At 37.3% G+C, this 27,017-nt stretch overlaps 1 protein-coding gene across 6 annotated transcripts in view; it reads left to right on the forward strand.

The window, feature by feature from the left end:
* The window catches only part of UVRAG (UV radiation resistance associated), a 321,480-nt gene that overhangs the window by 130,328 nt on the left and 164,135 nt on the right, over positions 1 to 27,017 (forward strand). For all 6 annotated transcript variants that reach the window (XM_027979551.2, XM_060399449.1, XM_042233269.2 and 3 more), the window contains one exon: positions 8,309 to 8,414. In XM_027979551.2, coding sequence (XP_027835352.1) covers positions 8,309 to 8,414 — 106 coding nt within the window. The remainder of the gene's footprint in view (positions 1 to 8,308; positions 8,415 to 27,017) is intronic.

Genomic DNA, 27,017 nt, shown 5'->3' on the forward strand with positions numbered 1-27,017 from the left:
ATGTCTGGCTCTAGGTGAGTGATCACACTATTGTGATTATCTGGGTCTTGAAGAACTTTTTTGTATAGTTCTGTGTATTCTTGCCACCTCTTCTTAATATTTTCTGCTTCTGTTAGGTCCATACCATTTCTATCGTTTATTGTGCTCATCTTTGCATGAAATGTTCCCTAGATATCTCTAATTTCCTTGAAGAGATCTCTAGTCTTTCCCACTCTGTTGTTTTCCTCTATTTCTTTGCACTGATCACTGAGGAAGACTTTCTTATCTCTCTTTGCTGTTCTTTGGAACTCTGAATTCAAATTGGCATACCTTTCCTTTTCTGCTTTGCCTTTAGCCTCTCTTCTTTTCACAACTATTTAAGGCCTCGTTAGACAACCTCGTCAGACAACTAGGTCAATGGTTTGTTCCTTTTTATCGCTGTGAGTGGTTTTTCTGTGAAAAACCAGTTTGCTTATACATTATTTTGTTGATGGACATTTGAGTTATTTACTCTGTGGTATAGAATAGGTTGTTGTTTATTTTATATATAGAGTGTGTATCTGTTAATTTCAAATTCCAAATTTGTCCCTCCCATCCCATTTCCCCTTTGGTAACCCATAAATTGGTTCGTGTGTCTGTGAGACTCTTTCTGTTTCGTAAATAACATTCATTTGTATCATTCTTTTTAGATTACACATGTAAGTGATATCATGTGATATTTATCTTTGTCTTTCTGAGTTCACTTAGTATGATAATCTGTAGGTCCATCCATTTTTCTGCAAATGGCATTCATACTTTTTAATGGCTGCTTAATATTCCACTGTATATATGTATTACGTTTTCTTAATCCATTCATCTGCTGATGGATATTTAGGTTGTTCCATGTCTTGACTGTTGTAAATAGTGCTGCTGAAAACACTGGGTGCATGTATCTTTTTGAATTAGAGTTTTCTTCGCTTATATGCCCAGGAGTGGGATTGGTGGATCATATGACAACTTTAGTTTTTTAAGGAATCTCCATGCTGTTCTCTGTGCTTCCCAGGTGGCACAGTGGTAAAGAACCTGCCTGCCAGATCAGAAGCCTTGACTTCTTAACCTCCAGTCCTTGAAATAGTACTTGGCTGTATTTGTTTAGGTGTTTTTTAATTTCTCTCAGCAGTGTTTTCCAGTTTTCAGTGTACAGATTTTTCACATCTTTTATTAGGTTTGTTCCTAGTTATTTGTTGAAATTATGTAAGAATAGAGTTGGACACAACTGAACGACCGAACTGAACCAGTTGATTTGTATTAACCTGGAATCTTGCAATCTTGCTTATTTTTTAAAAAATGTATTTGGCTGTATTGCATTATTGTTACCCTGGTGAGATCTTCATTGCTTCCTGTGAGGTCTTTGTTGCGCCGAGTGGGATCTTTAGTTGTGGCCTGTGGACACTCTAGTTGTGGTGCCTAGGCTCAGCAGTTGCAGTGAACAGGCTTAGTTGCTCCATAGCATGTGTGATCTTAGTTCCCAAACCAAGGATCAAACCTGCATCCCCTGCACTGCAAGTTGGATTCTGAACCACTGGACCACCAGGGAGGTCCCTCTTGCTAAGTTTATTATTAGTTTGATTGTAGATTAAAATTTTTTTCTATGTACACAATCATATAGCATCTGTGAGTAGATATTTTTGCTTCTTCCTTTCCTTTGTTTATGACTTTTTAATATCAGCTTATTACAACGGCTTGAATCTTGAGTACAGTGGTGAATAGAGTAGTGAGAATAGACATCTTTTCTTGTTTCTGAACTCAGTCAGGTATTACCTGCAGACTTTTTGTATAAACCCTTTATCAGGTTGAGGAAGCTCTCCTTTTTCCTTAGTTTGTTGAGAGTTTTTTTTGTTTTAAATCATTAGGTATCGAATTTTACCAGATGCTCTTTGGGCAGCATCTTTTGAGATAATGATTGGTTTCTTTTTGTCTTTCATTCTGTCATGATTGATTTTCACATGTTAAGTCAACCTTGTATTCCTCAGATAAATCCACTTGATCAAGATGTATTATCTTTTTCATATACTTCTAGATTTGATTTGTTAATTTTATTAATGATTTTTGTATTGTCTATAATTTTCTTGTAATGTTTTGGTATCAAGGTTATCCTGACCTGTTAAAACAAATCCAGAAGTGTTCCTTCTTCTTTGAAAGATTTTTATTAAGGCTAGTAGTTCATCAGTGAAGCCATCTGAATGTAGTTTTCTATGTGAGATGGTTTTTAATGATAAATTTAGCTTTTTAAACTGATAGCAGCTATTCAGGTTTTCTGTTTCATTTGTTTGGTTTGGGAACTTTTGGTTTTTAAACAACTATTTCATCTACGTTGTTAAATTTATTGGCATATTGTCCATAATTGCCTTTAATTCCTTTTAAATGTCCATAGGATCTGTGGTGGCAGTTTCTCTCTTACGTTCTTCATGTTGGTAATTTGTTTTTAGGCATCATTTTTTGTATCTCCTCTCTAACTTTTCACATCTACATCATCCTTTCTGTTCCTGTTTTAGTTTAGGACAGTGCCTAAACTTTTGGTAGGACTATTAAAGTAACCTCATACTAGCCTTCCTGTTTATAGTCTGTTTCTCTGTATCCCAGTAACCTAGTTACAGAAGGTAAGATCTTTCTAAAATACAAATGTAACTAAATCTTTCTTGGCTTACAACTTTTTAATAGTTTCCTAATACCTTACAAATAAAAATCAAACGTCCTTCGTATGGAATACAAAGTCATTATTGATAAAAATATCTATTTCTCTGAATAGAGTCCTGTTTTTCCCATGTATTCTTTACCTTTTCATCTCTCCCTGCAAGCCATAGGGAGCTATACTTCACTGACTTTCTAGTTGCTCTAATTTGTCACTCCACATCTTAAAATTGAATGCAGTATTTAGATGGGATATGATCGATACTAAGTCAACAAAAACTGTTTCCTACTTCTCCTTTGCTGAGATTATTGTTAATATCTGCTAGGTATGAGCTCAGTATTTATTTGACATAATACCTTTTATTCTGTGTATCTTTACTTTCACAGCAAAATCTAGCTGCAAAACATTATTTTTAGTACATTTTCCATTTTGCTATTATCTCAAAACGTATTGAGATAACATGTATCTATTTGCTCTAGCCAGAATACCTGTCAAGCAGCTACTTGATAGTCTTCGTGTTGGTATTGAGTAATCACCCAGATGACTGGATGGTTTGTATTTCTATATAGTACCATTTTACAGTTCACAAAACCAAGAGACATTCCTCTGAAACTGGCTAAAGCAGTTGGTTTGGAGGTAAAGCAGTTGTTTCTTTTCTTGTCAGTTCTTCACCTCCTCACCCCCAGGGGAATCAGGATGTCCCATATTATGTTTGAAAGCCTAAAACATGTCAAACTTTTATTCTTCTGTTGAGTTTGAAAGGGGGGACATTATTAGCTCTGTCTTGATGTAGTAGGGGCTCTGAAAGTCTGTTTGGATAACACTGAAGATTGGAGGAAATGTGACTCTGTCTGTGTGTTTTAAGCCCCTAAGGTAAGATCAGAAAGCGTCTGGGGCAGTGAGAGCCAAATAGTTGAAGTCATACATTAATTATGGTCATGAATCATTTTTATTTTTAAAGTCTTTACCATTTGACAAGGTTGTTTGCATAGTACTAGTGAGTTTTAGGCAGCATTTTCCCTCCTTTTAAAGTAACAGGTTATTTTGTTGATTTCTACTCTGGGTTGATAATGCCTATCAAATTAGAATTCTGATAACATTTTTAGTAGAAATTGCTTGTTTCTTGCCAGAATGAATGGTCTTTAATTTATGTGATTTTTCTTTTGAATATATTTTGAAGTTATAGAAAACTATCACTTTAATCTTTTAACTCTTTCACTGATATCCATTGTTGTTCAGTCACTAAGTCCTGTCCGACACTTTGCGACCCCATGGACTGCAGCATGCCAGGCTTCCCGGTCCTTCACTGTCTCCTGAAGTTTGCTCAGATTCACGTCCGTTGAATCAGTGGTACTGTCTAGCCATCTCATCCTCTGTTGCCCTCTTCTCCTTTGCCTTCAATCTTTCCCAGCATCAGTATATCAATATCAATAAAAATAATCAAAATTTGGGGACTGTACTTTTATATACAGGCATTAGTCGACAGTCAGCAATATGTTTTGTGCTACATTCTGTGCTAAGCACTGGGAATGTAAATGAAAAAACGTGTTTGTTTCTTTTTTTTTTTTAATTTTTATTTCTACTCTAGTTTACTTTACAATACTGTATTGGTTTTGCCATATATTGACATGAGTCCGCCACGGGTGTACATGAGTTCCCAATCCTGAACCCCCCTCCCACCTCCCACCCCATATCATCTCTCTGGATCATCCCCGTGCACCAGCCCCAAGCATCCTGTATCCTGTATCGAACATAGACTGGTGATTCGTTTCTTACCTGATAGTATACATGTTTCAGTGCCATTCTCCCAAATCATCCCACCCTCTCCCTCTCCCTCTGAGTCCAAAAGTCCTTTCTATACATCTGTGTCTCTTTTGCTGTCTCACATTCAGGGTTATCATTACCATCTTTCTAAATTCCATATATATGTGTTAGTATACTGTATTGGTGTTTTTCTTTCTGGCTTACTTCACTCTGTATAATTGGCTCCAATTTCATCCATCTCATTAGAACTGATTCAAGTGTATTCTTTTTTATGGCTGAGTAATACTCCATTGTATATATGTACCACAGCTTTCTTATCCATTTATCTGCTGATGCACATCTAGGTTGCTTCCATGTCCTGGCTATTATAAGCAGTGCTGCAATGAACATTGGGGTACATGTGTCTCTTTCAATTCTGGTTTCCTCGGTGTGTATGCCCAGAAGTGGGATTGCTTTTTCTCAGAAGGATCTAGTAAAGAAATAGAAAAGGCAATAGACAGTTGCCGTAAACTGTGGTTCTATAATCTTTGTTAGTGTTAGTGTGTGTATGATGCCGTGGATCCCCATAGGAAGAAGTACCTCTGCCTGTCTGGGATAGTTGGGGAAGGCCTTTGGAGGAGAGTGTATACTTGAGCTGCCACTTAGTGGATTTAGGGGTGTACTTGTCTGTTAAGAGTGAGGGAAACTTGTAGGCAGATAGAACAGCTCACTCAAAGGTACAGAAGGAAGAAATGGCATGATGTGTTTGGAGAGTTGCTAGTCATTCAGTGTTGTTGGAGTTGTGTGTGCCAGGTAAGAACAGCAGAAAATGAGGCTGGGGCCACATCACAAAGGGCCTTTCCTTGGTTTCATATTTCTTTAGTCACCTTTATAGAAGAGCATTGCTCTTAAGAGAGTGCACACCTACACACACAGAGCAAGAGTCAGTGGGATGGAGAAGAGTCTCCTCTATTGGATTCCTTTGGGGTCTCGAGGAAGTTGCAAAAGAACTGATCTCATGAGCAGTCTCAGAAGAGTTGCTCCTTTTTAGATCACCTGAGAAGTCCTCACTGACTGTCAGGCGGTTTCTGAAAGTGCCGATAATGTCTTGACTCTTCTTAGTGCAAAGTGTCATAATAGTAATGTTGGCAGAGGTATTGATGTTATCAACTCCCTCACAAAATTAACATCCTCCTCTACAGGGTAACTTTTAGGTTAGGAGAGTTCACCGGTTTTATTCATTTAAAAACTGAAGTAAAACTTCCTTACAGTGAAATACTTAGATCTTAAGTTTAAATTCTGTGTGTACCTGTGCACCTCTCACCTCAACCAAGAGATGAAACATTTCCATCACTTCAGATAGTTGCTTTATTCCCTTGGTCTCTCCCAGTCAGTCCTGCCTGACACAGGCAACCAGCCGCTCTAAATTTCTGTCATCGTGGATTGGTTTTACCTGTTCTTGAACTTTGTTTAAATGGAATCATATAGTGTGTACTTTTTTTTCCTGCGTTTTTTCACTCAGCCTGATGTTTTGAGGGTCATTCATATTGTTGTGTATATCAGTGTTGTGTTCCCTTTTTAATGCTGAGTAGAATTTCAGGATATGAGTATACCACAGTTGGCTTATTAATTCTGTTTGATGGACATTTGGGTTGTTTTCTGTGAACGTTCTTATAAATATCTTCTTGTGAATATCTTTTTATATTTCTTGAGTAAATAGTAAGGAGTAGAAATACTGTGTCACAGGTTAGATGTTTGTATAACTTTATAAGAAACAGTTTTCCAAAGTGATGACACTATTTTACCACCAGTGCGTGCAAGTCCGAGTTGCTCCACATCCTTCTAGCATTAGGTGTTATTTTAATTTTAGTTATCCTGTCAGGTATGAATGGTATTGCATTACAATTTCAATTTTAATTTCCGTAATGACTAAGATTTTGAGCACATTTTCCTGTGCTTATTGTCTTATATCTTACAGTTTTCATAATTTATTTTTGGTTGTGCTGGGTCTTCATTGATGCGTGTGAGTTTTCTCTAGTTGTGATGAGCAGGCTCCTCATTGCGGTGGCTTCTCTTGTCGCAGAGTACGGGCTCTTTTATATCTTCTTTTGTGAAGTGTTTCCCTCTTTGGCCCATTTTTAATTAGGTTGTCTCTTTGTTACTGATATGTAAGAGTTCTTTATATACTCTAAGCATAGTACTTTGTCAAATTGATATTTTGTAAGTATTTCCTTTTGGTCCATGGACCACTTTTATATTTTCTTAATGGCATCTTTAGATGAACAGAGATTTTTTTTTTATTTTGGCAATGCCTAATTTATTCATTTTTAATTTTATGGTTAGTGCTTTTGTGTCTTCTCTAAGAAATCTTTGCCTATCCCAAGGTTGCAAGAGTTTCTCCTTTGTTTTCTTCTACAGTTTTTATGATTCTAGCTTTTATATTTACTATGATATTCTTGAGTTAATTTTTTGTGTGTGCTGTGAGGTTGGGAATGAAATTCATTTTTTCCCTATCCAGTGTTTCTAGCACCATTTGTTTAAAAAATTTTCCTTTTCCATTAGTCTCCCTCCATTCGTTTGTCCAAAACCAATTGACCATATATGTGTAGGTCTGTTTGTATACTCTTTATTCTGTTCCATTGATCTATTTTTTTGATCCTTATAGTGAAATCGCTCAGTCATGTCCGATTCTTTGTGACCCCATGGACTATAGCCTTCAAGGCTCCTCTGTCCATGGAATTCTCCAGGCCAGAATAGTGGAGTGGGTAGCTGTTCCCTTCTCCAGGGGATCTTTCCAAGCCAGGGATTGAACACAGGCCTTCTGCACTACAGGCACATTCTTTACCAACTGAGCCACCAGGGAAGCCCAAGAATACTGGACGGTTAGCCTATCCCTTCTCCAGGGGATCTTCCTGATCCAGCAACTGAACCGGGATCTCCTGCATTGCAGGCGGATTCTTTACTGTCTGAGCCACCAGGGAAGCCCATCCTTGATCCTTACACTAGTACCATATTGTTTAATTGTGTAGCTTTATATAAAAGGAAGTCTTGAAATCTGGCAGATTTAAAGATTGGTTTATCTCTTCTAGATTCTTTGTTTTTCTATATAATTAGTAGTATCAGCTTCTTCATTTCTACAAAAAGAAACACACACACAAAGCCTATTGTGATTTTGATTGTAATTGTGAAATTATTGACCCACATACAGAAATATAACTGAATGTTTATTGAACTTGTGTCTGTAACATTATTAGTTTTTGTAGTTGTTTTGTGGATTCCTAATGATTTTCTACATGAAAATCATGTCATCTGTGAATTAAGAAAATTTGAACATTTTAAATAGGTACATGTATACAAAATATATAAGCTATATTTGAAGACAGATGCCAAGAAAAGCACAAACCCATAATTAAAACAACAACAAAAAAATAGCTCTTAATTTTTCAGTGTTCCTTATTTCAAAAGGTCTGCTGCTTTAATTCAGTCTTCTTGGAATTATCATTAATTTATTTATTTCTGGATACCCATAAGTAATAGCCTTCATAGCAGTGATATTTTTTTAGTGCCTTTACTAATGCAGTTAATATCTCTGGGCCTCAAGTTTCCTATCTTTAAAGTGATAGGATTCAATCAGATTATCTTCTGAGGTCTCTCAGATTCCCATGAGTTCTTCATTTTAGCTCTCAATATGTCACAGGCAGTCAGGAGGGCATAAAAAGGGTGTTTTTAGAACATACTGTAACCTCTGTTATTTCCCTGTTTTAAATATGCTAGAGAATTGTGAAATGATCAGTTTGAGTTCATTATTGTGTTTATCCTGGAAACTTTGTTCTCATTTTGTTCCATTTATGCCTGTGGCTCTGGGTTGAGTTTATAGTTAACTCACTTAAATTTTTCTACAACTTTTATTTCTAGGCTTCATAGAGCCCAGTGTGCAATTAAACAGACTCAGGTAACTGTTCAGAAAATTGGAAAGGAAATTGAAGAAAAACTAAGACTCACATCTACAAACAATGGGCTGGTAGGTTTTTATATATTAACGTCTTTAAATTCCTTGATTTCTAAGTGTGATCATCATATTCTTCTTGTATTAATTTCTCTCTTTCTCCACTCCTCCAAAAACCTGCAGGTAGTTTTTTTCCCCCTTAATGTTTCAGTGAGACTTCTGTTAGTATTTAAATGTTAGAAATCAACTTTCACATCTGCTAATAGTGTACGATACAAAGTGCCTTTTTGTGCTAATTGAAACTTTAGATTACATGCAGTTACTTAGAAGATAATCAAAAGCTATTTTAGTAATGTCTCATAAATATGAACTCAGACTGTACAGACACAAACTATATAATGAATGAAAAATAGCTGCCAGAAGGAGAAAAAAATATAGAGACTAATCTGCTTTTAAAATTTTAAAAATTATTTGGATTGAATTTAGTAAATTAGTTTACAGACAGTGTTCTCTTTCGGGAAAGATTCTGTTAAAGAGATGTTTCCAAAGAATAGAAATCCCAACCCAAATAGACAGATTTAAGATACTAGCATAATTTAGGGGTTGCTTTATACTCTTCCTAGTGGAATGAAGATTCTTTTTAAGTAGAATAGTGAGTATAACCAATAGATGGAACTTCACTAGAAGTGAAGTCACAGTGCTAATGGTAGCTTTTGAAGAAATTTGTGCTGTCATTGTGAGTGCATTCTTATTAGAATTAGTAGCTTTAGTCATGTCCTACTCTTTGCAACACTGTGGACTGTAGCCCATCAGGCTCCTCTCCCCATGGAATATCCAGGCAAGAATACTGGAGTGGGTTGCTGTGCCCTCCTCCAGGGGATCTTCCCGACCCCTGGATTGAACCCGCGTCTCTTATGTCTCCTGCATTGACAGGCAGGTTCTTTACCACTGACACCGCTGGGAAGCCCATGCTATGGGTAATGGTACCTAAAACTCAAATCCTCAAATTAAGTCTGAAGGAAAAACCTTTTAAGTATTTGTTTGCACAAACTCAGTAACGTGAATAGGCAGTATATTCCAGCTGTCATTCGCAGCACTACCAATTTGGCAAAAGCTCTTTATGTCCCCAAATAAAAGTTCCATTACCTGTAAGATTTGCCTGACATAATTATTCAGGGGATTAACTATAGAAAAGCAATTAACCTACACAGGTTTTTTTTCATGGAATTTGAAATTAGGGGATGATAAAGTATTTAATCTATATAAAACTGATGATTTTGACCTACAAATGGCAGTGTCATGTAACTGAACCTAATATAAAAAATGGCTAGTTCTGTGCCTGTACATGGCCGGCATGCAAAATGTAGTAGCTGCAATAACTATGGTAATATTACTTGTTATTCATATGACTTTTCTTGCCTGTGGAAAATCTTCCACTTTGGAGAAGCTGTTAAACCCCCTCCTGTAACTCAGGCCCCCAAAAGGGCCAAACTCCAGGCCACAAATATATTGGAGGTGGAGGAAAAAATAGCTAATTTTAATCCTTTCTATAGTGTACAAAAATACCACATTTTTAGAGCCTTTGTCTGGTGAGAAACTGCTAGGTTTTTTCTTATTTTCCTCTCCCAAGGCAAGACTGGGAAATTACTTATTTCATTAAGTGGCAGCATATGCTTTGTCTCAGTATGGAAAAATGTATGTTTAATCCTTTTTTTCTAAAATATAAGTGGTGACATGCAGAGCAAGATGATAGAATGTAGGAGTTTAAAGAGCTCAGGTTCAGAGGTTCACTGTGTGTTTTTACGCGGCGAAGTCAACATAGAACAAAATCATGGGATTTTTGAACTGAAAGTGGACCTAGAAATCTAGTTCCACCTCACTTAAAACCATACCTTACTGGTACATTCTGTTCCCTTCCCTCCTTTGATTTGCTCCATAAAAATATAAACGTTTAACATGCTATACACTTTACATATGTATTTTGTCTCTCTAAACTCTGTGAGGAGAGGGAGTTTTGTCTTTTTTTTTTTTTTTCCTCCTCATGGCTGTATTTTCCAGTGTAGTGGTGGACTCACAGTAGGTGTGCTCAGTAAATATTTTTTGGATGTAAGAATAAATCTAGTGTAATATCTTTTTAAGGAACAGAAAAATGAGACCTAAAGAAAGTAAGCAAGTTTCCTATGATCATTAGACAGAGTCAGAAATTTTGGTTTCCTTGACTTTTTCAAGAAGTAATATTTGTTACCTACTGTGAGATTTGTCTGTAATAAATTAGAAGCCGTTACTATTACCTTTTTTCCTTCATTCCCTTTCCAAATTGGCCCAAGGTCCTTGTTCTTCAACCCATTCATTTTCAATGTATAAGAATTAATTTTAGTCTAAGTATAAATACAGTCAGAAGGCATATTTGATGTAGAAAGAAATTAGATTACCTTCTAAGATCAGATATAATTAACTGTTAGAAAATATTAGGTTCATACTTCCTGAACTTTGACATCTTGTCATCAATGTCCAACATAATTTTGGTGGCACATAATTATGTTTTCTAAGAAATTTCTGCTGTTATCATTTTAATTTCTTTTGCTTAAATGTCTTGGATATTGTCAAATTGCCTTTCCTTCCAGATTTCCTTAATTTTTACCTTAATGTACCTTTTCTGTTCCAGAATCCCATCCAGAAAACCATATTGCTTTTAGTAGTCATGCTTTGTTAGACTCTTTGGTTGTGGAAATTCTTTATACTGATTTTTTTTTTATGAGCTTGACAGTTTTAAGGATTACTTGGTTAGCTGTTCTATATACTATCCCTTGATTGGGGTTTGTCTGATGTTTTGTTGCAATTAAACTCGGTTCTAATGTCTTTTTTGGGGGGGATTCCAATATCCAGTCCAGGACGCCACATTTATTTAGTCATCATGGCTTCCTGGGCTTCTCTGATCTCTGACAATTTTTCGTTCTTTCCTACTTTTAAATCATGACTAATCACTGCTGATAGTAACCTTGATCCCTTGGTTAAAAGTAATGTCTCCTACGTTTACGCACTCTAAAGTTCTCTTTCTGTCCTTAGTGTTTGGAAAGCAAGGTACTCAACCTGGCCTCCATTCAAGAAGAGGGGACTTCAGCTCCACCTCCTGGAGGGGAGATAATCTTAACGCATTATTTGGAATTCTTTGTGAGAAAGATTGGTCCTTTCTTCCCCCACTCATTTATTTATTTATTCAATCATTTAATCATTAGTATGGATTTTATCTATATATTTTATACTTTAGGTTGCAATCTAATACAATGTTATTTGTTTTCTTGTTTCAGCTGTGGCATTGAGAGTTCTGTCAAGCTGGCTTCTGTGTCTTTTTGCCCTCATCTCTTCTTTTATGTTTTTTTGCTTTTTACAGCAGATTCTTAATTTCTCGCACTATGTGATCCTGGTCTCAGCCCTAGACTCAGCCATTTCTCCTAGGAGTCCTGTTCATTTCACTGAATAATGATATTTAGAAATAAGAGCTGGGCACGGGTGTGCCATTGCAGTTGAGTTGTAACTGCTCCTAGGCCCTCTCAGTGCACAGAACTGGTATACACAAATATCTGTCTCTCTATGTATTAAAATTAACATGAGTTCATACCAATATACTCAACTCAAACTCCACAGAGTTTATTCTGGTCTTTCCCTTCATTGTGTTTATTGTAATATCTTTTTCTGATAGTGAGAAACCATTAGTACAATTTATTTGCTTACTTTTTTGGTCCTTGTGTACTTGGTAAGGAGGTTATATTTTTCCCCTCATTTTTAAATAGGTTTTTGTCTTCATATGCTGTGGTTAAAGACCATGTGGGCATTGTGTATGTGTGTTTGGATACAAATCCTTTATCTGGTATGTGTGTTGGGAATATTTTCTTGAAGTTTGTGGCTTGCCTTTTTGTGTTCTTAATGATGCTTTAAAGAGCAAAAGTTTTAAAGTTTGATGAAATCCAGTGTATTTTTAAAAATTTGTGTTTAGGGCTTTTTGTGTTCTTTCTAGGAAGTCTTTGCCTAACCCCAGGTCATATAAATTTTCTTTGGTATTTTCTTCTAGAAATTTTATAGTTTGGGGCTTTACATTTAGATCTATGATCCATCTTAAGTTGTTGTTGTTTTTTTTTTAATGAGTTAAGTGGGGTAACTTTTTCTGTATGAATGTCTGGTTGATTTAGCATCATTTCTTGACCAGTCTTTCCTTTCCCCATTTAATTAAATTGAAAGTTTGTCTTAAGTCAATTGACCATATATGAGTGCATTTATTTCTGGATTCTCTATTTTGATCCATTGATCTAATGTCTGCCCTTTACCAGTACCAAACTCCCTTACTATTATATTATTATATCTTTGTCATCTTAAAACCAGATGAAGTAAGTTCTCCAACTTGGTTCTTTTTGAACAATTCCCGTGGGTTTTCTAGGTTCTTTGTATTTACAAGTGAATTTGAGAATCAACTTATCACTTTCTACCAAAAAAAGAAAAAGCCTACTGGAAATTTGTTCAGTATTTGTAGATCAATTTGTGGAGAATTGCAGTCTTAACAATATCAAGTTCTCCAATCCATGAACATGGCATTTTTATTTTTTTCTTTAATTCTCTCAATAATATTCTGCAGCTTTCACTGACAGATTCTGGGCATCTTTTATTCGTGTTTTTCCTAAGTATTTTATGGGAGGCTTTTTATTTGTTTTTGGCATTATTGTAAGTGGGAATGTTTTGAAATTTTGTTTCTCATTTATTTACTGCAAATATATAAGAATACAATTCAGTTTAAGTTAGTTACCTTGCATCTTGCAATCTTATTAACTTTTAAATTTTAGTAGTTATTTTGTAGATTTCTTGGGATTTTCTATATAAACAATCATATCTGCAAACTTGGATTACTTTATACACTTAAATTTTCTGCCTTATTTCAATAATTAGGACATACAGTGGAGAAGGCAATGGCACCCCACTCCAGTACTCTTGCCTGGAAAATCCCATGGATGGAGGAGCCTGGTAGGCTGCAGTCCATGGGGTCGCAAAGAGTTGGACTCGGCTGAGCAACTTCACTTTCACGCATTGGAGAAGGAAATGGCAACCCACTCCAGTGTTCTTGCCTGGAGAATCCCAGGGATGGAGGAGCCTGGGGGGCTGCCATCTATGGGGTCGCACAGTCGGGCATGACTGAAGCGACTTAGCAGCAGCAGCAGCAGGACATACAGTACAGTGCTGAATAAAAGTGATACAAGGAGATCCTTTACTTCTTTCTAATCATAAAGGGAAATGATCCATGCTTTCTTCATTAAGTAGAAGGTTAGCAATGCTTTTTATTGGTTTTCAGAAGTTCCTTCTTATCTCTAATTTCTGAATTTTTGTCGTGAACGATGTTGAATTTTATCAAATGCTTTTTCTACATCTATTGAAATAAATGATCATAACATTTTCTTCTTGATTCTGTGAACTGCATTGATTTCATTTCAAGTGTTTAACTAACATTGCATTTCTGGTTACAATATATAGTATAATTTTTTTTTACCTTTCTTGATTTGATCTGGTAATAATTTAAGAGTTTTTGTGCCTACAGTCCTTTAGGGTATTGGGATGCAGTGGTTTAAGAACGGTATTTGTTAGAATGGTGTTAGGATTATGGTAGCCTGGAAAAATTAGTTAGGCAGTGTTCCTTTGGCTTATTACATCTTGATTAGTAGCAGAATTCTCCTGGATTTTTAACATTTTTACTCTGCCAAGATTTCATGTCTTTTTACTCAGTATGAAAATATTAGGTTGGTGCAAAAGTAATTACAGTTTTGCATTGTTGAAATTTTCCATTTGATATTGATACATATTCTTAAATGTCATGTTGTACATCATTTTAATGTGAATTTCTTGGTTTATGTTTTTTGCTAATGAGTTATTACTTGTTGTTTGTTTTATATGGATTTTAGACTTTGCAAATGATGTTAGACAAAAAGCAAAATTGAGCAATTTTCTTATTTGAGTTCAAGATGGGTCAGAAAGCAGTGGAAACAACTTACAACATCAACAGCTCATTTGGCCCAGAAATTGTAAAACCAACATACAGTGAAGTGGTGGTTCAAGAAGTTTTGCACAGGAGATGAGAGCCTTGAAGATGAGGAGGGCAGTGATTGGCCATCAGAAGTTGACAGTGACCAACTGAGAGGATCACTGAAACTGATCCCCTTACAGCTACACAGGTAGTTGCCCAAGAACTCAGCGTTGATCATCCTATGGTCATTTGGCATTTGAAGCAAATTGGAAAGGTGAATAAGCTTGATAAGTGGGTGCCTCTTGAGCTGACCACAGATCCAAAAAATTGTCATTTTGAAGTGTCATCTCTTATTCTATGCAACAATGAACTGTTTCTTGATCAAATTGTGATATGAGACAAAAAATGGATTTTATGGGACAACCAGCAATGACTAGCTCTGTGGCTGGACAGAGAAGCAGCTCTGAAGCACTCCCCAAAGCCAGACTCGCATCAGTAAAAGGGTCATGGTCGCTGTTTGGTGGTCTGCTGCCTCTGTGATCCACTGCAGCTTTCTGAATCCCAGTGAAACCGTTACACCTGAGAAGTATGCTCAGCGAATCAGTGAGATGCACTGAAAGCTGCAATGCCTGCAGCCAGCACTGATCAACAGAAAGAGTCCAGTTCTTGTCTGAGACAATGCCTGACCTCACGTTGCACAACCAGCACTTCACAAGTTGAACGAATTGGGCTATGAAGTTTTGCCTCATCTGCCATATTCACTTGCGCTCTAGCCGACTGACTACCACTTCTTCAAGCATCTCAACCACATTTTGTAGGGAAAATGCTTCTTTAACCAACAGAATGCACAAAAGGCTTTCCAGGAGTTAATTGAATCCTGAAGCAAGGGTTTTTATACTTTATACTACAGGAAAAACAAACTTCTTTCTCATTGGCAAAAATGTGTTGATGGTAATGGTTCCTGTTTTGATTAATAAAGATGTGTTTGAGCCTAGTTACAATGATATTCAGGATCCAAAACCGTAATTACCTTTACACCAACCTAATATTTAACTTTTTTTTTCTACTTAGCATGTTTATAATAGTGGGCTTCCCAGGTGGCTCAGTGGTAAAGAATCTGCCTGCAGTGCTGGAGATCTGGGTTCAGTCCTTGGGTGGGAAAGATTCCTTGGAGGAGGGCATGGCAACCCATTCCAGTATTCTTGCCTGGAGAAACCCCATGGACAGAGGAACCTGGTGGGCTGTGGTCTGTGGCATCACAAAGAGTCAGACACGACTGAGCAGCTAAGCACAGTGCATTTATAATAGTGACTTCACAGTCTATGTCTGATAACTTTAACATCTCGGTCATCTCAGAGTTGTCCTATGTGGATAGTCTTTTCCCAAGAGAGTGAGTCACGTTTTCCTGGCTTTTTGTTTATTGGGTAGTATTGCACACCCTGGACATTGTGGATATAGTTTTGTGGAATCTCTGGATTTGGTTGCTTTGCTTCAGATATTGATGTTTTCATTTTAGCAGGTAGTTAACTTGGTTAGGCCTACAGTGGACATTGCCTTAGATTTCAGTTCAGTACTCTCATCCTTAGGCACAGCTGCTCTCTGTTGTCTCATGCCTATATGATTTAGGATTCAGATTGAATTAAAAAAATTTTTAAGTTTATTTTTGGTTACGCTGGGTCTTTGTTGCTGTGCTTGGGCTTTCTCTGGTTGCTGTGAGTGGGGGCTCCTTCATTGCGGTGCATGGGTTTCACATTGTGATGGCTTCTCTTGTTGTGGAGCCTGGGCATGCTTCACTTGTTGCAGCACACAGGCTTAGTAGCTGGGGCTCCTAGGCCCTGGAGTATGTGGGCTTCCAGAGCTGTGGCTCATGGGCTTTAGTTGCCCTACATGTGGCGTGCGGAATCTTCGCAGATCGGGGATCCAACCTGTGTCGCCTGCATTGGCAGGCAGTCTTATCCACGCTACCACCAGAGCACTCCTCAGATGGAATTTACACAGAATTAGAGGTGTCCCATTCTCCAGCTCCCTCCATTCTGGTGACCTGGATTTCCTAATTTCTTTTCTCTCGTTCCTCTTGACGGAATGGTAGTAGTCTTTGTGTTGGTGTTTCACTCTCCGAGCAAAGTAACAGAAAGAGAGCATTTCACCCCGAGTGTCACCAGGTTCTGAGTTTATCCCTGAATCTGGCTGCCACTGATCAATCTTTAGAACCCTCAAATAGTAGCTTTTTGCATTTTACTTAGCAGCTATAGCAGTTACTTGCAGCAGGACCAGTTTGTTAGGTCAAACTTATATTTTGTTAAACTTTGTTATTCTTTTATCTCAAAAGCAGAACTCCTTGTTTTATTATTATGTATATATTTGCTTTATCTCCTTGGTCCTCCCTGGTAGCTCAGCTGGTAAAGAATCTGCCTGCAGTGCAGGAGATCCCGGTTTGATTCCTGGGTTGGGAAGATCCCCTGGAGAAGGGAACAGCTACCCACTCCAGAATTCTGGCCTGGAGAATTCTATGGACTGTATAATCCATGGAGCTGCAAACAGTTGGGTACGACTGAGTGACTTTCACTCACTTCACTTTATCTTCTTAGCTGGACCTGGGTTCTAGGTCTGATGTTGCTACTGAGTCTATTACTGGATTGGATTAAATATTTTCTAAGGAAAGTTTTACACTTTCTTAGTGGTCAAGTAGGGATAGGTACAATAGAAATAACCTGTAAATGACATTTTGAAGCAAATTTGTTAACTTACAGGACAACTGCCATAGATCTAAAACTTTTTTTTCAGATTGTTAACTGTTTCCACTTTTGGTGGAAAAACTAATAGATGAATAATGCCCTAAATCACTCAAGTCCCCTTTATACTCTAAAAATTTTAAAGATCTCAAAGAATTTAGAGTATATCTATTGATAATGTGTGGGTTAACAAAAGACAGCTGAATCTACACATTTACTTCTGCAGTCAGTCTGCTGTGATATCATAGATCTTACTCTGGAAAAGTCAACTATACAATTATGAGAAAATGAGAGTGAAAAGGGGAGATAGCAGCTTAGTAGTATTATAAAAATATTTTTGATCTCACAGACTCTGAAATGGTCTTTTAGGAACCCTCATGTTTTCTGGACCCTGCTTTGACAACTTTTGCCTAACCCTTTTTGGCTCCAGTGTAATCTATGAGAAGAAAATTGTCTAATATGTCATTTACAGATTGGTCTGTTATTCTGAAATGGATCTTTAACATCGCCCATCACTATCTTTATAAAGATGCATAAAAAGGAGTGTATGTGCTTACAAATAGATGGATATATCTGTGATTTTCAGATTAGATACAGTGTTGTATAAAAACACTAATATCCAATTAAAAATGATGCATTAGAAATGCACTTATGACATCTGTGCTTAGAGTTAACAAGTAAGTAGAACACAGAAACCCATTGGAAGATACTTATGGAACATTAAGCTCTTTTAGTGCTTTGGTTCATTTGAAAGGAAGCAGAACCATATTCCACTTGGGTGGGGTTTGTTTATTCATCAGAAATTAGAGCCAACAATTCTGGTTTTGAATGACTTGATATATTTCTGTAAATGGGCCAGTTTTTGCACATGGCCTATGACACAAACATACTGTACACATGCCTTCCCGTATTAGTTTAATATTTAGACCAACTTGTACCCTTAGTTCTTTGATTCTAGTAAATATAACCCAGTCTGAGCATGTACCCTGGGTTATATTTACTAGAATCAGGACAGGGAGGCCTGGCGTGCTGCGATTCATGGGGTCGCAAAGAGTCGGACACGACTGAGCGCCTGAACTGAACTGAGCATGTACCCTGCAATAAGAGCAGGTTAACTGTCCTGCTTGTGCATATCCTTGTGTTCTCTGAAGAGTTGTTTTTCTTTTCTAGTTTGTTCCTCTACACAGGTAGAATTTAGTTTACATATTTTGCGGAAAAATTCAGGTTAAGGAAGATGAGCACTCTTTGGAGAAAATGATCGTTCCTAAGAATTTATATAGTTTTTCCCTCAGTGATATGAAAACACTGATCTCTCCACTGGATTACCAAAGATACCCAGATTGTTTCTTGATTCCTCTTTCTTTTGTAAGTGTCCTCGGTGACTTTTGGTTTTTGTTTTTACTGGGAGTTGGCAAAATGGCTTTGGTCTCCACTAGACCCAAACCCTTAGAAAGCAGAAACCATTTCTCATTTATCTAAAAAAACGTAGCAGGCCCTTCATAAATATTTGATTTGTTCGGAAAAACAATTGCCTAGAAATGTCTTGTATTTCATAAAATTTTCCAGTCAAATGTACTAATGATTGGAAATAAGCTTCACTGCTTGTTTTCTTGGCTTGAATGTCTTTAAGAGATGATCACACCATCTGTTTAGAATCAGCATTTCAGAGATGAGGAAGAAAGCATTTTGGGTGAGAGATGAAAGCTGTTAAGTAGTTTCCACACAATTACCAAAAGTCATTTTCCATGCCCGTTGCCCCAGCAAGGCCATACCAGTACTCACCTCACTGAGCACCCATGCTTTCTCATTGTCTGGGAATCAAATGGAGACGCTGAGTGTTTTCTTTTAGAAGTTTTCCACCAGCTCATCCCAGGGCTTAGTAACTTATTCAGTTTACTGAATTAATTTTGTATTTTCTCCCCATTAAAATTTTACCTCGTATATGTCTTGGGAAAAGGACCATTTAGTTAAGAATTTTGTCATAGAAAATCATGAAAACTGTATTCTTGACACTGGATAAAGACTTAAGAGAGAAGGGCACATACATTCATAGTGTGGTGATAGTGTGTGAATGCAAACATGTGCAGGCAGATATATGTTCATTGTGGGGGTAGGATTTCACATTTTATCTGGAGGCAAATTCTGGCAGGATATTTGGATTAAAAGGGAGGCAAGTTAAGTTTAAAGCATGATTGTGTAGGTTTAAAAAGGAAATATTTTTATGGAAAGATAAATAAGCAAACTTAATTTAGCAGACTTAATTGATTCTTTGGTAGAATGTGTCTGGGATTTGTTTTACAAAATGAAGATTCAGTAAAATTGACTTTTTTGAAGTATGGTTCTACCACTTTTTTAAAAAATGAATTTTTATGTTTCAGAGTAGTTTTATATTTACAGAAATATTGTGCGGAAAGTACTGAAAGCTCCCCACTCCCATTTCTTTTGTTGTTAACATCTTGTATTAGAGTGACACATTTGTTACAGGACTCACTCTGTATTGTATAATTCGGAGTTTTGACAAATGCACAATGTTTTTACCTTTAAGTGTCATACAGAATCGCTTCACTGGCCTAAAAATCTCCCACACTTCACCTGTTTATCCTTTTCTCGCTCCCTCAGAACACCTGGCAACCACTGATCTTTTTACGGTTTCCACAGTTTGGTGGTGTTTTTTTTTTTTCGGAATGTAACATCAGTTCAGTTCAGTTATTTAGTCGTGTCCGACTCTGTGATCCCGTGGACTGCAGCACGCCAGGCTTCCCTGTCCATGACCAAGTCCTGGAGCTTGCTCAAACTGTGTCCATCAAGTCGGTGATGCCATCCCACCATCTTATCCTCTGTCGCCCACTTCTCCTCCTGCCCTCCATCTTTCCCAGTATCATTTTCCAGTGAGTCAGTTCTTTGGATAACGTGGCCGAAGTATTGGAGTTTCAGCTTCAGCATAACAGTCCTTCCAATGAATATTCAGGACTGAGTTCCTTTAGGATTGACTGGTCGGATCTCCTTGCAGTCCAAGGGATTCTCAAGAGTCTTCTCCAACGCCCCAGTTCAAAAGCATCAATTCTTCAGTGCTCAGCTTTCTTTATAGTCCAACTCTCATATCCATACATGACTACTGAAAAAACCATAGCCTTGACTAGACAGACTTTTGTTGGCAAAGTAATTTCTCTGCTTTTTAATATGCTGTCTAGGTTGGTCATACCTTTTCTTCCAAGGAGCAAGCGTCTTTTAGTTTCATGGCTGTAGTCACCATCTGCAGTGATTTTGGAGCCCAAGAAAATAAAGTCTGTCACTGTTTCCATTGTTTCCCCATCTGTTTGCCATGAAGTGATGGGACTGGATGCCATGATCTTCATTTTTTGAATGTTGAGTTTTAAGTCAACTTTTTCACTCTCCCATTTCACTTTCATTAAGAGGCTCTTCAGTTCTTCTTTGCTTTCTGCAATAAAGGTAGTGTCATCTGCATATCTGAGGTTATTGATATTTCTCCTGGCAATCTTGATTCCAGCTTGTGCTTCATCCAGCCCAGCGCTTCTCATGATCTCTGCACATAAGTTAAATAAGCAGGGTGATAATATACATCTTTGATGTACTCCATTCCCAATTTGGAACCAATTTGTTGTTCCATGTCCGCTTCTAACTGTTACTTTTTGACAGATTTCTCAGGAGGCAGGTAAGATGGTCTGGTGTTTCATCTCTTGAATTTTCCACAGTTTGTTGTGGTCCACATAGTCAAAGGCTTTGGCTTCGTCAGTAAAGCAGAAGCAGATGTTTTTCTGGAATTCTCTTGCTTTTTCTATGATCTAATGGATGGCAATTTGATCTCTGGTTTTTCTGCCTTTTCTAAATCCAGCTTGAACATCTGGAAGTTCTTGGTTCACGTACTGTTAAAGCCTGGCTTGGAGAATTTTGAGCATTACCTTGCTAGTGTGTGAGATGAGTGCTATTGTGCAGTAGTTTGAACATTCTTTGGCATTGCCTTTCTTTGGGATTGGAATGAAAACTAACTTTTTCCAGTTGTATGGCCACTGCTGAGTTTTCCAAATTTTATGGCATATTGAGTGCAGCACTCAATAACAATGTAACATAGGAATGTAACATAGTTGGGATGATACAACATGTAGCTTTTTCAGATTGGTTTCTTTTACTTCAGTTCAGTTCAGTCCTGTCAGACTCTAACCCCATGAATCACAGCCCACCAGGCCTCCCTGTCCATCACCAGCTCCCGGAGTTCACTCAAGCTCATATCCATTGAGTCAGTGATGCCATCCAGCCATCTCATCCTCTCTTGTCCCCTTCTTCTCCTGCCCCCAATCCCTCCCAGCATCAGGGTCTTTTCCAGTGAGTCAACTCTTCGCATGAGGTGGCCAAAGTATTGGAATTTCAGCTTTAGCATCAGTCCTTCCAATGAACAACCAGGACTGATCTCCTTTAGGATGGACTGGTTGGATCTCCTTGCAGTCCAAGGGACTCTCAAGAGTCTTCTCCAACACCACAGTTCAAAAGCATTAATTCTTTGGCGCTCAGCTTTCTTCACAGTCCAACTCTCACATCCATACATGACCACTGGAAAAACCATAGCCTTGGCTAGACAAATCTTTGTTGGCAAAGTAATGTCTCTGCTTTTCAATATGCTGTCTAGGTTGGTCATAACTTTCCTTCCAAAGAGTAAGCATCTTTTAATTTCATGGCTGCAGTCACCATCTGCAGTGATTTTGGAGCCCCAAAAAATAAACTCTGACACTGTTTCAACTGTTTCCCCATCTATTTGCCATGAAGTGATGGGACCAGATGCCATGATCTTTGTTTTCTGAATGTTGAGCTTAGCTATATGCATTTAAGGTTCCTCCATGTCTTCTCATAGCTTTTCGTAGCTCATTTCTTTCTTTTTTCTTTTTTGACGAATAATGCTCCATTGTTATTGGATATGCCACAGTTTATCTTTTTACCTTTTGAGGTATATTTTGGTTGCTTCCAAGCTTTAGCAATTTTGAATAAAGCTGCTATAGACATTTATGTGTAGGTTTCTGTGTGAACATAAGTTTTCGGCTCATTTGGGTTAATATCTAGGAACACAGTTTTTAGATCTTATAGTAAACCTATGTTTAATTTTTGTGAGGAACTGCCAGACCATCTTCTAAAGTGGCTATACCATTTTGTACTGCCATCAATCAACCATGAGTGAAAGTTCCTGTTACTCCACATGCTTGCAAACTTTTAGTATTGTCAGTATGAGCAATTTAAACCATTCTAATAGTTGTGTGAAGTGAAGTGAAGTCGCTCAGTCGCGTCCTACTCTGTGATCCCATGGACTGTAGCCTACCAGGCTCCTCTGTCCATGGAATTCTCCAGGCAAGAATACTGGAGTGGGTTGCCATTTCCTCCTCCAGGGGATCTTCCTGACCCAGGGATCGAACCCAGGTCTCCTGCATTGCAGGCAGAGGCTTTACCATCTGAGCCGCCAGGGAAGCCCCCGTAGTTGTGTAGTGGTATCTAATTGTTTGAGTTACAGTTCCCTGATGACTTATTAACGTGAGAATCTTTTCATATGCTTATTTACTTTATTATGCTTTTTATATGCCCTACCTCTTCTTTGATGAGGTTACAGTTCAGATTGTTTGCCTGTTTTTAATTGGGTTGTTTATTTTTCTGTTGTTGAGTTTTTAGAGTTCTTTGCACATTTTGTATTCTGTTCCTTTATCAGATAGTTGGTTTTCAAATATTTTCTCCCAGTCTGTGGCTTCTCTTTTCATTCCACTAACAGTCGTTTTTGCAGAGCACAAGCTTTAATTTTAATGACGTCCAGCTTAACAGTTTCCACCTTCATGACCCATCGTTTGGTGTTGTATTTAGAAAATCATCTCCGAGCCCAAGGCCACCTGGATTTTCTCCACTGTTATCCTTGAAAAGTTGTGTTGTTGTAGTAATTTTTATTTCACATTTAGATATGTGATTGATTTTGAGTTAATTTTTGTGAGACGTATAGGTCTGTATCTTAATTTTTTATTTTGTTTTTGTTCATTTGTATGTGAGTGTCCAGTGGTTCCAGCACCCTTTGGTAAAAAGGCTGTCCTTTCTCCATTGAGATGTTTTATTCCTTTCTCAAAGATTAGTTGGGGACCATATTTCTGGGCTCTATATTCTGTTCTGTTGATCTGTCTCTTCTTTTGCCCATACCCAATTGTCTTGATTACTGTAGCTTTATAGTAAGTCTTGACAGAAGATAGTGTCAGTCTTCCTACTTTGTACTTCTCTAGTATTGTGTTGGTGACTCTGGGTTTTTTGCTCTTCTCTTCAAACTTTATAATTGGTTTGTTGATATCCACAAAATAATTTGCTGGAATGTTGCTAAGTCTATAGATCAAGTTGGGAAAAACTGGTATATCTTAATAGTATCTTCCTATCCATGATCATGGATATTCTCCATTTTGGGGGGGTGTCTCCTTTGACTACTTTCTTTGGAGTTTTGTAGTTGTCTTCTTGTGGCTCTTCTACATAATTTGTTAGATTTATACCTGAGTATTTTATACTTTCATGCTAATATAATCGATGCTGTGTTTTTAATTTCAAATTCCCATTATCTTTTGTTATTATGTAAGAAAGCAGTTGACTTTTGTATATTAAAACTGTCATGCAACCTTGCTCCTAATAATCACCTATTAGTTCTAGGAGGCTTTAGATTGGTTTTTTTTTTTGGTTTCTCTTTTGTTGTTGTTGTTGATTCTTTGGAATCTTCTGCATAGACAATCATACCATCTGTAACAAAGATGATTCATTTCTTCTTTCCCAGTATATATATCTTTTATTTCCTTTTCTTCCCTTATTGCTTAGCTAGGACTTTCAGTACATGCTTAAGAGAGTGGTGAAAGTGGGGAACATCCTTGTGTTGTTCTCCAGCATAGGAAGAAAGCATCTGGTTTCTCACCATTAAATATTTTGGCAAATATTAGTAGGTTTCTTGGCAACTATTCTTTACTAAATTGATGAAGTTCTTCTTTACTTCTAGTTGAATTTTGTTGCACGCTCTTTCAGTACCTATTGATATGGGTTTTTTTTTTTTTTCTTTAGCCTGGTTGATGTGGTGAATCCATTAATTGATTATTGAAAGCTGAACCTTTGTCTTATATACTTGGAGTACAGTTCATTTGGCCGTGGTATAATTCTTTATATATATAGATGATTTGATTTGCCAATATTTTGTTGGGGATTTTGCACCTATGTTTATGAGAAATATTGATCTGTAATTTTCTAGTGATGTCTTTGATTTTGATGTGAGGATGATGCTGGCCTCATAGAATGAGTTAGGAAGTTCTTCTGGAACTTTTGGGAGAGATTTTCAAAAAATGGTATTATGTCTTATTTAAATGTTTGGTAAAATTCATCAGTGAAACCATCAGAATTGGTGCTTTATGTTTTGGAAGGTTATTAATTATTGATTTAATTTCTTATATATAAGAAATTATATATATATATATAAAATCTATCATAACTACCATAACTCACACTGGGAGAAACAGATAATCTGAATAGACATACATATATGTGTGTGTATATATATGCTATTTCTCCTACTGTGAGGTGTGTGTGTGTGTATATGCCTGTGTGGATTATCTATTTCTGCTAGTGTGAGTTATGGTAGATTGTCTTTCATGGAGTTGATCCATTTCTTCTAAGTTATCAAATTTATGGGCATAGAGTTGTTTATAGTATTTTAAATTATTCTTTTAATGTCCATGAGATCATTGTGATGATCCTTCTTTCATTTCTCATATTAGTAGTTTCCGTCTTTTCTCTTGGTTAGCCTGGCTAGAAGTTTATCCGTATTGACCTTTTCAAAAACATAGCTTTTGGTTTCATTTACGTTGTGATTTTCTTCATGTAGTTTATTCTGTTTGGAGTTCAGCCTAATTTGGAAAATTTGTAACCATTATGTCTACAAGTACCTTTCATTTTTGCCCACTTTCTACTTTCCTCCTGGTACTTGATGATACAAATTGGTATCATTCCGCAGATTCCTGCAGTTCTGTTCATTTGAATCTCTGTTGTTTAAACTGGGTAGTTTCTATTGTTCTGTCTTCCAGATTAAAGATTCTTTTCTTTGTTTCCTACATTCTTCTTCTGAGCTCATTCATTTAATTTTTAAATTTCAGTTCTTAGGTTTTCACTTTCTTTATTGAGAGTTTCTATTTTTTTTTTGGTCAGGATGTTCCGTTTTAATTTGTTTCAAGCATGTTCTTAATTTCTTTTTTCAAATTAATTTTTATTGGAGTATAGTTTATTTACAATGTTGTGTTAGTTTCTGCTGTACAGCATAGTGAATCAGTTATACATATATCCACTCATTTTAAGATTCTGTTCCCATATAGGTTCTTAATTTCTATTGAAGCATTTTTGTGATAGCTACTCTCAGATCTTTGTCAGATAATTATATTTTCTGTTTGTCTCAAGTGTTGGCTTTTGTTGATTATCCTTTTTTATTTACTTTGACATTTTCGTAGTTCTTAATATCGTGAGTGATTTTTCATTGAAACTTGTACATTTGGGGTATTATGAGTCTCTGGAACTTATTTAAATCTTCTATTTTACCTGACTTCCTTTGACACCTCTGGTAGAGGAAGGCAGAGCAACCATCTCATTACTGCCAAGTTGGGGTAGAAGTACAAGTTCCCCAAGAAGCTTCTGTTGACACCCATGTGGCAGAGATGTGTGTGTGTAAGAGAGAGAGAGGGAGTGTGTGTGTGTGTGTGTGTGTGTGTGTGTGTATGTGCAAAAGGAGTTGATAGTGTTGATTAAGGATGGGAGTTCTAGCTGCCCATGTAGATGATAGGGTGGTTTCAATACCGCTGCCTAGTAGTGAAAGTTCTCTCTGCTTGGCTGCCTCTGATATTACCCAGTAGGGAGGAAGAAGGTTGCATTGTACAGCTGTTAACAAGGCTCCAGGCTTGTGGCTGGAGATGTGGTGTGGCTTGGTTAGTTACTGTTTGGATGGGTTGAAAACACCAGGTCCCTACTTGGATTTCTCCAAAATCTGTGGGTTATTAGAGCACCTTTAGTTTAGCTTGGTAAGGATGGAAGTCTTCCTTTTGTTTCTGTGGATTTGCTTATTTTGGAAATTTCGTATAAATGGGAGTCTGTGGCCTTTTAAAACTGGCTTCTTTTCAATTAGTATAATGTTTTCAGGATTCATCCATGTTGTAGCATATATCAGTACTTCACTTGTTGTTATTGCCAAATAGTATTCCTTTGTATATCCACCACATTTTATTTGTCTAGTCATCAGATAGTGCACGTTTGGATTGATTTCATTGTTTGGCTGTCATGAGTAATGCTGCTCTAACAGTCATACTCATATTTTTGTATGGACATGTTTTTAACTCTGTTGGGTGCAACGCTGGGTCCTAAGGTAACTCTGTGTTGAACATTTTGAAAACTCTGTTTCTTTATTGTTATTGTTTTTAATTCAATATCAGTCTAATTTCTAATTACAGTAGGACTTTTTTAAAAAGTTGAGTTAGTTTTTGGCTGAGGTGTGTCTTCGTTACTACGTGCAGGCTTTCTCTAGCTGCAGCGATCCAGGGCTGCTCACTGGTTGCGGTGTGCAGGCTTCTAGTCGGGCGCCTTCTCGCGGAGCACGGGCTCTAAAGCGCACGGGCTGCAGTAGTCGTGGTTTGTGGCTCCAGAGCATGGCTCAGTAGTCGTGGCGCATAAACTTAGCTGCTCTGAGGCATGAAGGGACCAGAGATTGAACCAGTGTTCCTTACCTTGCAAGGCAGGTTCTTAACCACTGAAACACCAAGGAAACCCCCTTTTTTTTATTATTGTTAACTTGTGTCATATTGCATTGTGGTGTCAGGAAAGAGGCCTGAGATATTTTATAGTGTCTTTTAGAAAGAACTGTTCCCAGACTTTAGATTTAGTTCTAATCTGCATTTTGCTTACATCTGT

This window comes from Ovis aries, chromosome 15 (assembly GCF_016772045.2).
Source record: "Ovis aries strain OAR_USU_Benz2616 breed Rambouillet chromosome 15, ARS-UI_Ramb_v3.0, whole genome shotgun sequence".
In the NCBI taxonomy this organism is placed as follows: Eukaryota; Metazoa; Chordata; class Mammalia; order Artiodactyla; family Bovidae; genus Ovis; species Ovis aries.